Here is a 12338-nt window from a genome sequence, read left to right on the forward strand (position 1 = left end):
GGGAAGGTAGGTTTCTCTCATCCCTGGAGCCCCGTCTCCCCCACCTCTAACATCCTGGACAGGCGCAGCTCTGAAGGCTGGATTCCTGCCCTTTGCTGTCCGGAGCCATGAACAGCTCTCTTTGTCCCAGGCACTAGCTCATTTTCCTCCAGAACAGCCTCTCAAGGGTGGGAGGAAAGAAAGGAGGCGGGTTCTCCAGAGTTCAGCACACCCTGGGAAGTGCAGGTGGCTGCTCTGGCCCTGAGCCGCACCAGGACCCAGCCTGCTGCTGCAAGGTCCTGGCCGGCTGGAGTCAGGCTCTGCCCTGAGTACATATGCTCGCTCCTCCTTCCTGCCCTGGAGGAGCTCAATTTTAGCTCCGGCCGTAAGGCCACCTGTTCCAAAGCCCTTCCTTGGGTCCAGCCCTGATTTCTAGGTCGGACAGTCCTGCGACTGCCACTCTCCTCCGTCCTTGACCTTCAGCTCCACACTAACCTCCTGACTGCCAGGGCCCCAGCCTCCAGTCAGCTTCCCTAGCAGCTCGTGGAAGTCCACTTGGAACCTGGACGATGAGAAGTAGTAGACAAGGGGGTCGACGCAGGAGTTCAGGGTGCTGAGGAGCAGCACATAGCCCCTCCATGTTGGGCTCTTGCCCTGAATGTAGCCGACCAAGTGTGACATGTTGTAGGGCCCAAAGCAGACAAGGAAGTTGAGCAGAGAGGCCACCACAAGTCCCACCACCCTCCGGCGCCGGCGCCTGCTAGAGCTGTGACTCAGGATCCATACCAGGCGGCTATAGCAGTAGCTGGTGATGAGCAGAGGCACCCCAAAAAGGACCACAGCCATCTCCAAGCGGACAGGAAGGAGAACAGCCAGCTGGTCCTCTCTGAATTCCAGGTAGCAGGTCCCGTTGGTGCCCTGGCTCTGCGTAGAGTTCCCCCAGAATTCCGTGACGTAGACCACACTACAGTGAGCACTCGCCAGGAACCAGCAGATGCCACTGACCAGCCCCGCTTGAGCCAGCCTCGGCCGGGTCTTGTACCACAGAGGGTGGGCCACGCTCAGGAGGCGCTCGACACTCACAGCCGCCAGGAAGAGGGAGGTGAGATAGATGGTGGTGAAGAAGAGGAAGCCAGAGAGGGGGCAGAAGATGAAGGGCAGGGGCCAGCGCATCCCACTGGCCGCCTCCACCATGCGGAAGGGCAGGAAGAGCAGCAGCAGCAGGTCTGAGAGGGTCAGGTTGAGCAGGAGCACATCCACGGCCACTGGGCGGCGCCGGAGTTTACCCACGAAGATTACCATGGCCATCAGGTTGAGGGGCAGCCCCACCAGGAAGGCGAATAGGTTCACGGAGAAGTAGAGCCAGTGGTTGCCAGGGAAGAAGGACTCCATCATGAGGGTCAACTGGTACAAGACAGAGACGGAGGTGGCATCTGGGTGGGGGTCTTCCGGTCCCTCTGCAGAGCATTTCACCCATCAGCCAGGAACCTTGTCCCCAAGGCCACCCTGCACGGCCCCACATTTTTTTCCACAGCAGAGTCAGCCCATCTGCCTTTCTGGTCCTACCCCATCTCCCATCTCTGGTCCTGCCATTCCCCAAGCACAGAAGGCAGCAAAACACTCATGCACCCAGCCCCTCTGCCCCACGCTCACCTGCTTATTGGAGAACCCAAGCACTCTGCCGTGCAGTACCTTGCCGGCTTCTGCAGACCAAGTGGTTGAGCTATTTATTTGCAGAAATGATAAAGACCTGGCAGTGCCCATGACGTCACTCACTGTGGAACAGCAGCACAAAAGATGCCTTGAGCTCTGTTACCAGGGTTGCATCAGTATGCAAAAAGAGGAACAAATTCCACAACCGTGTGCCTCACTCCTCTGGCTGCTCAGCTGGGATGCTCCAACCAGGCCCAAGCCAACTCTGACTTCTCCTCTCTCCCCACTTGAATTTTGTCTGCTTCTCTAAAATGGCACTTTTCCAGTTTGCCTTGTAAGGGCAGGAGGCGTGATGTGGTGACAGAGAATTGGCTCTGGAGCTGGCTCTGTTTCCTGCTAACTTGGTGATTTGGGACAAGTGACTTCAATTCTCTATGTCCCCCTTTATCATCTATAAGAGGGGGATAACTGTGGCAATAATCTCATAGACTAAGATATTAATACATGTCAAATGCTTAGAACACAGCCTGGGACTGTCCCTGCTGTATTTCCTGCTTTGATGCTGACTTTTCACTAGGATGAAGATGATAATGGTGGTCGTTGTGGCCATGACAGTAGCAACTACTTTAGTGACACATGACCCTATTCCTTAGGACACCATAGTTTTATTTTTATTTATTTATTTATTTATTTATTTTGTGTTTGTGTGGCCAGTTCAGCCCACCAGGGGGCAGGGCTGGCTGGCATGTGGTGCTGGGGGATTGAACTGCAGTCCCTGTGCTTTGCTTAGCTTAGCTTGTTCTAAGTAGGTGCTTTAGACCACTGAGCCATCTCACCAGCCCTGCACCATAGTTTTATGTCTCAAAGTCCTTTTACCTCACAATGGGGTGGCAACTTGCTCCAGCTGAAATACCTTGGTTTGAACCCAAGTTCTGACCAGCTTCAGAGATATCTGTTCACTCAAATACTTAGCAATTACAATGCAATGGCTTTGCCCACCCACTAGAAAAAGTCAGGCAATACAGAGACAATGAGAAGCTCCTGATTTCCTCTTCTCCCGGTCTGATGTCCAGGTGGGGGTGGGTTGGTCAATAGGTATCACACCCTCTTCTCCTGGTTTCCTTTCACTCACTTTTGGTACCCCTAAGTATAGACTGGGACAACATCCTTTGGTGTCCTCCTTGGTTACTTTGTGGCCACTCACCGGGCTACTGTGACAGGAGGGGTAGCTCAGTGGAGGCTGAGGTGCTCTCCCCTGCAAGATAGACTTCCTGTTGCCTTCTCTAAGAAGCAATGGGAAACCACCCCAAGGCAGCCCAGATCTAGAAGGGATCCAGACCTGTTATTAACCTCTTGAACTTCCCCAAGCCCCAGGAAGCTGTGGTTAATGCAGCTAGCTCTCCTGAACACGCCCAAGGTTTTTGGCCCTGCCATTTTTATTTTCCCCCTCAAGACGTGACAGCTGTCAAGTGAATATTCATCTCTCCCGACATCACCAGTATTGCCTCCGTGACAGCTGTGACTATCCTTAATGCCCCATATCTGTTCTGGGAGAGATGTCTGTCTTAACTCTGCTAGGCTTGAATTTGAACCAAGAAATAGAATTGAATTTGGGCCAATCAGTACATTCCAATCCGAAAACTTGTGTGCAGAAGGGCCAGTCAAATAGCTCAACGGATTAAAGGGCCTGCAAGCAAGCACAGGGGCCAGGGGTTTCAATCCCCTGGCCTGCCACACTGGTCCCGCCCTTGGGGCACGCTGAGATGACAGTTGAGGCTGGGTGTGGTGGCGTGTGCCATTATTCCAGCTCTTGGGAAGGTGTAAACAGGCAGATCACTACAAGTTGGATCTAGTAGTGAGACCCTGAACATCCTGTAGGCCCTTCCCTAAAATAAAAGCAAGCAAGCTTGTGTGCAGACCAGTTGGGACCAACTGGCAGGCTCAGATTTAGAGTAGCTGAAGGCTAGAATCTGCTGGCTGGAATTTGGACCTATCCCAGGGATATATATATATATTCAACCCTCCCCTCCCTCACACTTCTAACTAGGAGGGCTTCCTCTTAGGCCTTGATTCCTCCATGCTGTACATGGGTCCTGTTTAAATAAAGCACCACTCCAGTGAATCTACTTGTGATTTATTTCTCCAAGGGTGTGGTCTTGAGAGTCTTCTCCCGGGTAGTGCGCACAGAGTGGTTGTTGTAAAAAATAAAAAAGTTAGAAACACTCAGGTCGTTAGCACTGGATAGCTGCAGAGATCAGGAGCTGACGGTGGCAGAAAGAGGTAACTGGCAAGTTGGCAGCTGGCAGCCGGTGTTAGTGTTTACAATTAACTGGATCCTACCAGCACTGAGCCTCCGGGCCGCTCCTGTTTGCAGTAACACCGAGGACTAAGGGCCATCGGCGCTCAGAGCCTGGCACTGCTAGCAGAGCTACCCCTCGCCAATTCTTGCTTTCTACTTGAATTGAGAAAAAAAAAAAAAAAACCTCAACTGACTGGTGACAGCACCAAGTGTTGGCCAGGATGGGGAGAAAACAGAGGTCACGTTCATTGCTATTCATGCGCAACAGGGCAGTCACTTTGGAACAGCTTGGCAGTTTCTTAAAAAGTTAAATATAGGGCTGGGGAGGCGGCTCAGTGGAATAAGCGCTTCCCTGGCAAGCACAAGGGCCTGAGTTCAATCCCCGGTTCCTCAAAAAAAAAAAAAAAGTTAAACATAAATTTACCACGAGGCCCAAAGAGTTCATTATAGATATTTACTTACAACAAATGAAAACATACGTGCCCGCAAAGACTTTCTCATAAATGTTCATAACAGTATCAGTCATAGTAGCCAAAAAGAGGAAACACCACCGTTAGTTACTGAACGAACGGACAAACGTGCCACAGTCACACAATGATATTCTATTTGACAATGAAAAAGAAAGAACTAGCTACACGTAGTACAGAGTATGCGAACGTGTTGCTGAGTGAACCAAGGCAGACGTAAGACCATAGCTTATGTGATTCCGTTTAGATGAGCTGTCCAGAATAGGCAAATTTAGAGCCAGACAGTAGATTAGTAGTCATCCTGGGGACTAGGGGCAGAAATGGCGCTGAACTCTAAATGAACGTGAGGTTTTAGTGGGTGGCGAACGTTCTAACACCTAGATTATGGCAATGGGGGCGCGCATCAGTAAATTTACTAAAATCTGCTAAATCTAAATTTTATCCTATATACATTGTATCTCAGTTAAATTGTGTAACTGGGCACAAAACAAAAGGTTTTTGCTGTCATTATGGTTACAATGGGGTGAGGGTACAGTGGTAGTATAATGAGGTCATCAAAATCAAAGAGATAAAGCAAATCAGAAAACAGTGCAGGCAGAGGGACTGGAGCTACGCAGCTTGACCTCCGGAAGGAACTGGCAAAAGGTCTAGGGCTCAAGCAGGGGAGAAATTGAGGTGGGTCCCACAGGACCTCTCAGGCCCCAAGAAAAAGTAAGATTCTCCCCTGAGTGGGAGGACACGCGGGTGACTGGAGCAGCGACCCAGCATCCAGGAGAGGCCCCACAGCTATGGCAATAGAGAGTGACTCCTAGCATGACAGGGACAAGCTGTGGGCCTGCCCAGCCTGGAGCAAGGGCCAAACTTATTTCTGGCTTCCACACTAAGTGTCTTAGCCTCTCTGGCCTGTTTCCTTATTTATAAAAACAGAGGCAACAGAACTTTCGGTGGAGTGCTGTTAGAAGCGTTCATTCCTTCAACAAACTTTTATCAAACACCTACCATTTGCCAATCTCTCTTCTAGATGCTGGAAACCTACTGTTTTTTTTTTTTTTTTGTCAGAACCAGGGATTGAACTCAGGCCCTTGCGCTTGCCGGGGAAGCACTTATTCCACTGAGCCATCTCCCTGGTCCCTGGAGACCTACTGTTGAATAAAACAAAAATTTGTGTATATATATAGTCAAGCATCTGAAGAAATCATTTATGGAAACTGGTTCGTACGCACCACTCACGTAGCTATACTTTGCTCCCATATGTGGCGGCTTTGCTTTCCTTAGGGGAAGAAGTCTGGCTCCCAGCCTGGCCACGGCTGAGCAGATGCCCACGTGTCTGTCTCCTTCATCCTGCTCTTCTCTGTCCTCCCTCTTGTGGGCTGGGGTGCTTCCTGCCTTCACCAAGAGTACCACCAATCTACGTGTCAACCAGCACTACACTTTTCTAAGGTCCTTTGACCCTTGGGGGATCTTGCTTAGAAGAACAGTATCCCACTTCCAACCCTTAAAGACAGAATTTCATTATGCAGTTCAGGCTGGCCTGGAACTCACTTTGGTTTGTTTGTTTGTTTTTGTGGTACCAGGGATCAAACTCAGGACCTTATGCTTGCCAGTCAAGGACTTATTCCACTGAGCTATCTCCCTGGGCTTGGAACTTACTCTGTAGCCCAAGCAGATCTCAAACTCACAGTGATCCTCCTGCCTCAGCCTTCCCAGAGCTGGCATTACAAATGTGTATCGTGAGGGCCGGGGAGATAGCTCAGTGGAATAAGCACCTGGCCTGGCAAGTGCAAGGACCTGAGTTCAATCCCCGGTTCTGCAAAAACAAACAAACAAAAAAACAAAAAAACCAAAAAACAAATGTGTGCCGCCATGTCCAGCCCACAAGGTGGAATTTAGTCAGTGCTAGCTCCCTCTGCCTGGCGTCTACTTGTCTGGACAGCGTCATCTGTCTAATTAATTTTTTTTGCGGTACTGGGGATTGAACTCAGGACCCTGTGCTTGCCAGGCAAGCACTTACTCTACTGCGCTATCTCCCCAGCCCCATATGTCTAAACTGTACAGTTCTGTGAGCCACAGAACTGTTCTGTGTGCACAGATATTAGCGAAGCTGAGGCAGGAGGACTGCTTGAATCCGAGAGTATGAAAGCAGCCTGGATAGCACAGTAAGACACTGTCTTTCAAAAAACAAAAAGATGGGAGGATACAGTGTGAAGATGAAAAGAGACAATAGTCATTGTAAAGGGCTCAGCACGGCGCTTGTCACTTATCAGAGGCTCCACTTTGCTTTCAACTGTCAAGGGCAGCAGTTTGCAGTCCTCTTCCCAGGACAGGTTAGCATGCCAGCTTCCAGCTTGCAGTGCAAATGCTGCCCCCTTGTGGGTTCAACATGATATGACAGCATGATGATCCAGCCTCAGGACTCCAGAAATTAAAGTGTTCTTTACAACAGGTGCATCCACGGAGTGGCAAACCTCCAGAGTAGAGGCAAGCTTCTCTCCTCCATAGTGTGAGCAGGAAGCCTGTTCATAGTCCACCAGCAGACAGGCAGTCAGGAGTCAGGCACACGACAGAAGCTGGACATGGGCCTCACCTGCACCCAGCTCTGGCCCTCACTCTCTGCAAGGTGACACTGCCTCTCCAGCCTCAGCTCTTCCCCCAAGCGGCTCTGGGCCTCGCAGTTCTGGCAGAGGCCTAGAGAAGCATCCGGGCTCTGCTCATGTCCTTCCTCCCAGCAGGGGCTGCTACTTCTGGGATGGTCCTCCTGGCATCCTTGCAGCACTCAGCGTCCCCCGACTGGGATCTGTTCCCAAGTAGCCTGTCACCAGCGGATTGAGTACCACACTCCAGGCCCCTGTGATGAGCCCCAACTTCCTCCAGGGGCCTCCTATGCCGGGGTGCAGGAAGCCAGCCACGTTGGAGACATTGTAGGGTCCCAGGCACAAAAGCAGAGTGAGCAGAGCTCCGCCAGCTACCCAGGCTGCCCTTACCTTCCGCCTGTGGCTCAGGCCTGAATGGACCAGAGCCCGGAGGCAGCCCACGTAGCAGAAGGCCGTGATGATCAAGGGCACGAAGTAGAGCAGCAGAGAGAAACTGAGGCGGGCGGGGCCGGCGGAACTGGGGTCCCAGGCCTCCAGGCACACAGGGGAGCCATTAACTGGTTTGTCGATGCCCAGCGAGGTGGTACTATTGTGCAGCCAACCTCCTGGAGCCTCTAACATGAGAACCACTCCCAGGTGACAGAGGACCAGGACCCAGATGGCTACGCACACCCCCCAAGAATAGCGCGGCCTCCGGAGGGCTTGGTAGCCCAGGGGAAAGGCGGCCCCCAAGTAGCGCCCAGCACTCAGAGCAGCCAGGAACACACCGCCGGCGTAGAGCGGGGCGAAGTGGGCCAGGGCAAAGATAGGGCAGAGTACAGCCGGGAGGGGCCAGGCCCCCCAGGCCAGGGCCTCCACCGCCTTCAGGGGCAGAGAGATGGCCAGCACCAGGTCAGAGCAGGCCAGGTGGAGAGTGTAGACCAAGCTGGGGGTGAGGCGGAGCCGCGCATGGGCGGCCGCGCCCCGGATGGCCAGCACGTTGAGCGGGAAGCCCAGCGCAAAGGCGGCCACGTAGAAGGCGAAGGAGAGCTGCGGAGGCAAGTCCATGGGGCTGGAGGAGGTGGCCGCCTCTGCTTCTGCGAGCCCCGTGCTCCCTGTCCCCAGACTGCCGGCCGGGGCAGGAGGAGCTCCTGGAATCCCACGCTGGCTTCCCCACGGCCTGGAGGTCAGCAGCCAGATTGTGAGACACTGGGCGAAGTGGAGGCCCGCGGCAGGAGGTGGTTGGGGCTGGGTCAGGAACGAGAACTTCTAGCCTTTGGTCCTCAGCCGTCTTCGCACCATGTGACCTCATATGAGGAAGGGAGCAATTGCGGTGTAATGAAGAAAGACAGAATACAGGTGTGCTGTCCCAGAAAAGAGACCGCGTCTGATTCCTGAGACTCTGGGAGAGAGATGGGGGAGAGCTCAGGGCAGGGTTGGTGGAGAACATGGGGCATGGGATAAGAGCCCTGGGTTCACTGCCTCCCCCATTCCCCAGCAAGGGAAGTTGCTCCTCACTATGTGGAACATGTGGGGGACCCATATCTCAGAAGAAGAGAAGTCAGAGTTTGGGTACAATACAAGGTATACCAGGCAGAGGGGTGGACAAAGGGGGCCCCAGGGGAGAGCCCAGGGATAAACCAGGTCACCTCAGTGTCCTGGGGTACAACCTGAGATCTCAGGGGTCACCCAGGGTGGGAAGACCTGGGAGTTTGGGGAATAGTTGTCGGTGAAGAGAGGAACCACAGAAAGAGGGACTCACCTCTTGATGCTGCCAGATGTTTCTGAGGCTCAGAAGTCCCCTCACCCAGCTGTCAAGAGGATGCCCAGAATGGTCAGTGAGCTGGAAGGGAAGGAAGGGCGGGGTGGCAGGGCCATTAGCTGAGGCACTAGCAGCTTGGGTGAGCAGCTAATGGGGCATCCTGGGCTGGAACTGAGGCTGGGCTACAGGATGTGAGGGGTCCAGGAAGATGCTGGGACATAGAGGGGGTGTGGGTAGGAATGGGGGCTTTGCCTGATCAGATGAGGTCTATGCAGTCAGTGCCTTGAGGGGGCAGGGTTTGTGGGGTGCAGTCAGAGCACACCTCTGTGCCCTGTCCACTCATGCACTGCCTGCTCAGTCCCGCCCTGGGGACCACATCTCCCCCATCTGCTGGGCAAAAGCAAGGGCAGATCCTAGCCCTGGTGTCAGCTCACACCTCAGTAGCGTTGTTTTCCTGCGACTTCAGCCCTCCAAGCCATCATCATTATCAACAGAAAAGTGAGTTAATGATAGAATCAGCCCAACGGACAGCTTGCATCAGCTGCGGTTGCCTTTTCCCCAAGACAGGGCTCTTCCGCCTCCCTCTCCTTTCCCTTCTGGTTCGGTGATAGTGGTTTCTGACCTCTGCAGTGTTGGCAGAAGGCGGAAGAAGAAAGGGGAAAGGACCAGTCAGAATCCAGTCAGAATCTTGGGCTTGGCCCTGGAGCAGTCAGCCTATCCTCTCTCTGAGGGGCATGGATGTTGAAGTCAATTACTCCCTGGGTTCTGGGGGGAGGACATGTAGATGTGCTTTGTGGGGACAGGCAGTTGCTTATCTCGTTGCTCTCAGTGCTGGGAATCCAGCTGGCCACTTGTCTCCCCATGGGGCCCATGGGGTCATCTTGTCTTTCTAGAAAGACTTTCTTTTTTTTTTTTTTTCCTTTTATTATTTATTTATTTATTTGTGTGTGTGTGGCCAGCTCAGCCCACCAGGGGGCGGGGGCTGGCCAGCATGTGGTGCTGGGGGATCGAACTGTGGTCCTCGTGCTTTGCTTAGCTTAGCTTGTTCTAAGTAAGTGCTTTAGACCACCGAGCCATCTTACCAGCCCCATAGAAAGACTTTCTAAGCAAAATTTAAAATGTTCTCTCTCTCTCTGTCTGCCACCTCAAAGTGACATCACAGTTCTTCAGCTTCAGACTTCTTAGGGGCATGCGTTGGTCACCAGAGTACTCTGCCCCTCCCAAATCCCAAGTCACCCATAAGCAACTCCTCTCCCCAGGCTGCCTGCAGCATGGTCCTCAGTGTAGAATACCTTCCTCCCAAGAAAGTATCAAACTTCCTCCTCAGACCTCCAGTTCGTAAGATTGATTTTTTCCTCCCCTGATGCCCTGGTAGACACCTCGCTGTGAACATAGAAATACGTAATGCCTGTTGTTATTTTGTCTCTGGGAACACTGAGAAACTAAGAGAACTGAGAAAAGGATCAGAGTGCCATGTTACCTCCATGACCATTGCTAGGAGAAAACAGAGCTCAAGGGAGAGAACGGGTCTTCCAGATCTCTGCTTCGGTCCCAGCCATGCGCAGTTCAGCTCCTGTGCAGTGACACCTGCTCAGAGGGCCTTTGTAATTGCTCTCTCTGAACCCATCTCCTTTCCTGTATTCATTCTTTTTTTTTTTTTTTCTTTTTTTTGGCAGAACTGGGGATTGAACTCAGGCCCTTGCGCTTGCCAGGGAAGTGCTTATTCCACTGAGCCATCTCCCCAGCCCCTCCTGTATTCATCCTTATGCCCATTTAAATCTCCTGCGGCTCTTTGACATGGTGTTTACCAGCTTCTCTGCTAGGATCGTGGCCTTAAGAGAGCAAAGACTTTGGTTCAATTTGCCTGAGCATGGTCACAGTAGTTGCTCTGGGCCCTGGAGGATGGTGAGAGACCTCCAGCACAGAGGAACGGGTGGAGGCTGCCTGTGTTCTCAAGTCCGGGGCCTCCAAGCTTCCTGGCCACCTGCTCGTCACGCCTCAGCAATGTCTGTTGACAGCCGCATCTCATGGTCAGTGGCTCATAAAGTCAGTTCATGTCAGCAGCTGGGCTCCGGGACAGGATGGAAAGGCACCCAGTGGTTGCTAGGAGCCTCATCAGGGTTTCCTTCAGCTCCCTCCAGGGCCTCCTGTGAACCTTTGGGTACCCTAGACTACACTAGAGACCTCCCAGAATGGTTCTGGTCCTATCGTTCTTGTCCCCTAACAACAGACTCTGAACAGGGTGCATTAATTAATGTTCAGTAGATGCCTGCCCTTATAAAATAAATGGACGGGGGCTGGTGAGATGGCTCAGTGGTCTAAGGCACCTACTTAGAACAAGCTGCAACAAAGCATATGGACTGCGGTTCAATCCCCCAGCACCACATGCCAGCCAGCCCCGCCCCCTGATGGGCTGAGCTGGCCACACACACACACACACACACACACACACAAATAAATAAAATTTAAAAAAAAAAATAAAATAAATGGACGATTAGATGACAGTGGGCTTCATTTTTAGGTACATAAACACCAAACTTCCTTCTCTCATCCAAATACTTTTCAAAGTCCTGCAATATTAATGGTGCTCATGGGAACTCCAACTGGGAACAAAGTGGATTGATTGATGGTAAAAGCAGAGGACCCTTCTGCCATCATTCTAAGAATTGCCATTCTAGGATGGAGCAGAGATGGAAAGGAGGGACAAGGAAGGAAGTCTGGCCCTTCTTGGGGAGCCAGTAGGAGTTGGTGCATCTTGTATGCGCATCTTATTGAAGGTTTGTTAAGCACACATCTCTGCTCTCTGAGAAAAAGGGGGCCTTAGTCCCTTCACTGGGCAGGCAAATGAGTAGGGAGTTTAAGCTGAGCAGAGGAAGGGACTAGGAACACCCACATCTGAATCAGTGCATGCAACAGGGAACTGGGAAGAGAGTGACAGTGAGTGACAAGACAGCCATCAGGTTTCTCTGGGCAAATGGCCTTTGAGTTTTTTGCAGCTGTGATTGTGAAAGAATTTGGTAGGTCCCCTTTTGAGAATAGCTGTGAATACTAAATTGGCTTCTTCTTCTTCTTCTTTTTTTTTTTTTTTTAACATGCTTTATGTAAAAAAGGGACTTTTTTTTAGGACTTCAAGTTTCTGTACTACACCTTTTGTAATGTGGTCAACATGTATAAGATCAGACCAAACGTCCTGTACTTTCTCACAAAATAAAAGAGGGCTGGGGATGTAGTCCAGTGTGAAAGACCTGGGATCGATCCACATTAGCCAGAGTAAAAACAAAAGTCTTAAGCCACCTGCATGCTGTGGAGTGGCATCTCCATGTCACAGGGGAGAAGCTAAAGCTCTGGTTTGTCAGCAAAAGCTGGACAAGGTCCCACGGCTGGTTAAGTGGAAGAACCAAGACACAAACTCACGCGGTCCAGCTGCAAAGCCAGGCAACACGGCCACAGATCCTTCAGCCTGCTGACAGGGTCGCAAAATAACCACAGCTCCCTTTCCGCCACGGTGTCATCCCCCTCTCCCTAACCTTGCTCTGACTCCACTAATGGAAAAGCATTCGCTCATTCTTAGAAGTGGCACCTGCGCCATTTTTATTGTGCAGCGCTTT

At 51.9% G+C, this 12338-nt stretch overlaps 2 protein-coding genes across 2 annotated transcripts; both read right to left on the reverse strand.

Moving 5' to 3' along the window:
• Positions 1-411: 411 nt before the first annotated feature.
• Positions 412-1374, reverse strand: Ffar3 (free fatty acid receptor 3). Its single transcript, XM_004636703.1, has one exon. It carries the CDS (start codon positions 1372-1374, stop codon positions 412-414), a length of 963 nt encoding a protein of 320 aa, XP_004636760.1.
• Positions 1375-7133: 5759 nt separating this feature from the next.
• Ffar1 (free fatty acid receptor 1) lies at positions 7134-8036 on the reverse strand. Its single transcript, XM_004636704.1, has one exon. The coding sequence runs from the start codon at positions 8034-8036 to the stop codon at positions 7134-7136; it is 903 nt and encodes a 300-aa protein (XP_004636761.1).
• Between the last annotated feature and the right edge of the window lie 4302 nt (positions 8037-12338).

The sequence above is a fragment of the Octodon degus genome, unplaced genomic scaffold (genome assembly GCF_000260255.1).
Source record: "Octodon degus isolate 3935 unplaced genomic scaffold, OctDeg1.0 scaffold00083, whole genome shotgun sequence".
NCBI lineage: Eukaryota > Metazoa > Chordata > Mammalia > Rodentia > Octodontidae > Octodon > Octodon degus.

Coding starts and splice junctions, on each gene's coding strand:
- Ffar3 (XM_004636703.1), bottom strand. CDS start 1,374: ATGATGGAGTCCTTCTTCCCTGGCAACCACTGGCTCTACTTCTCCGTG.
- Ffar1 (XM_004636704.1), bottom strand. CDS start 8,036: ATGGACTTGCCTCCGCAGCTCTCCTTCGCCTTCTACGTGGCCGCCTTT.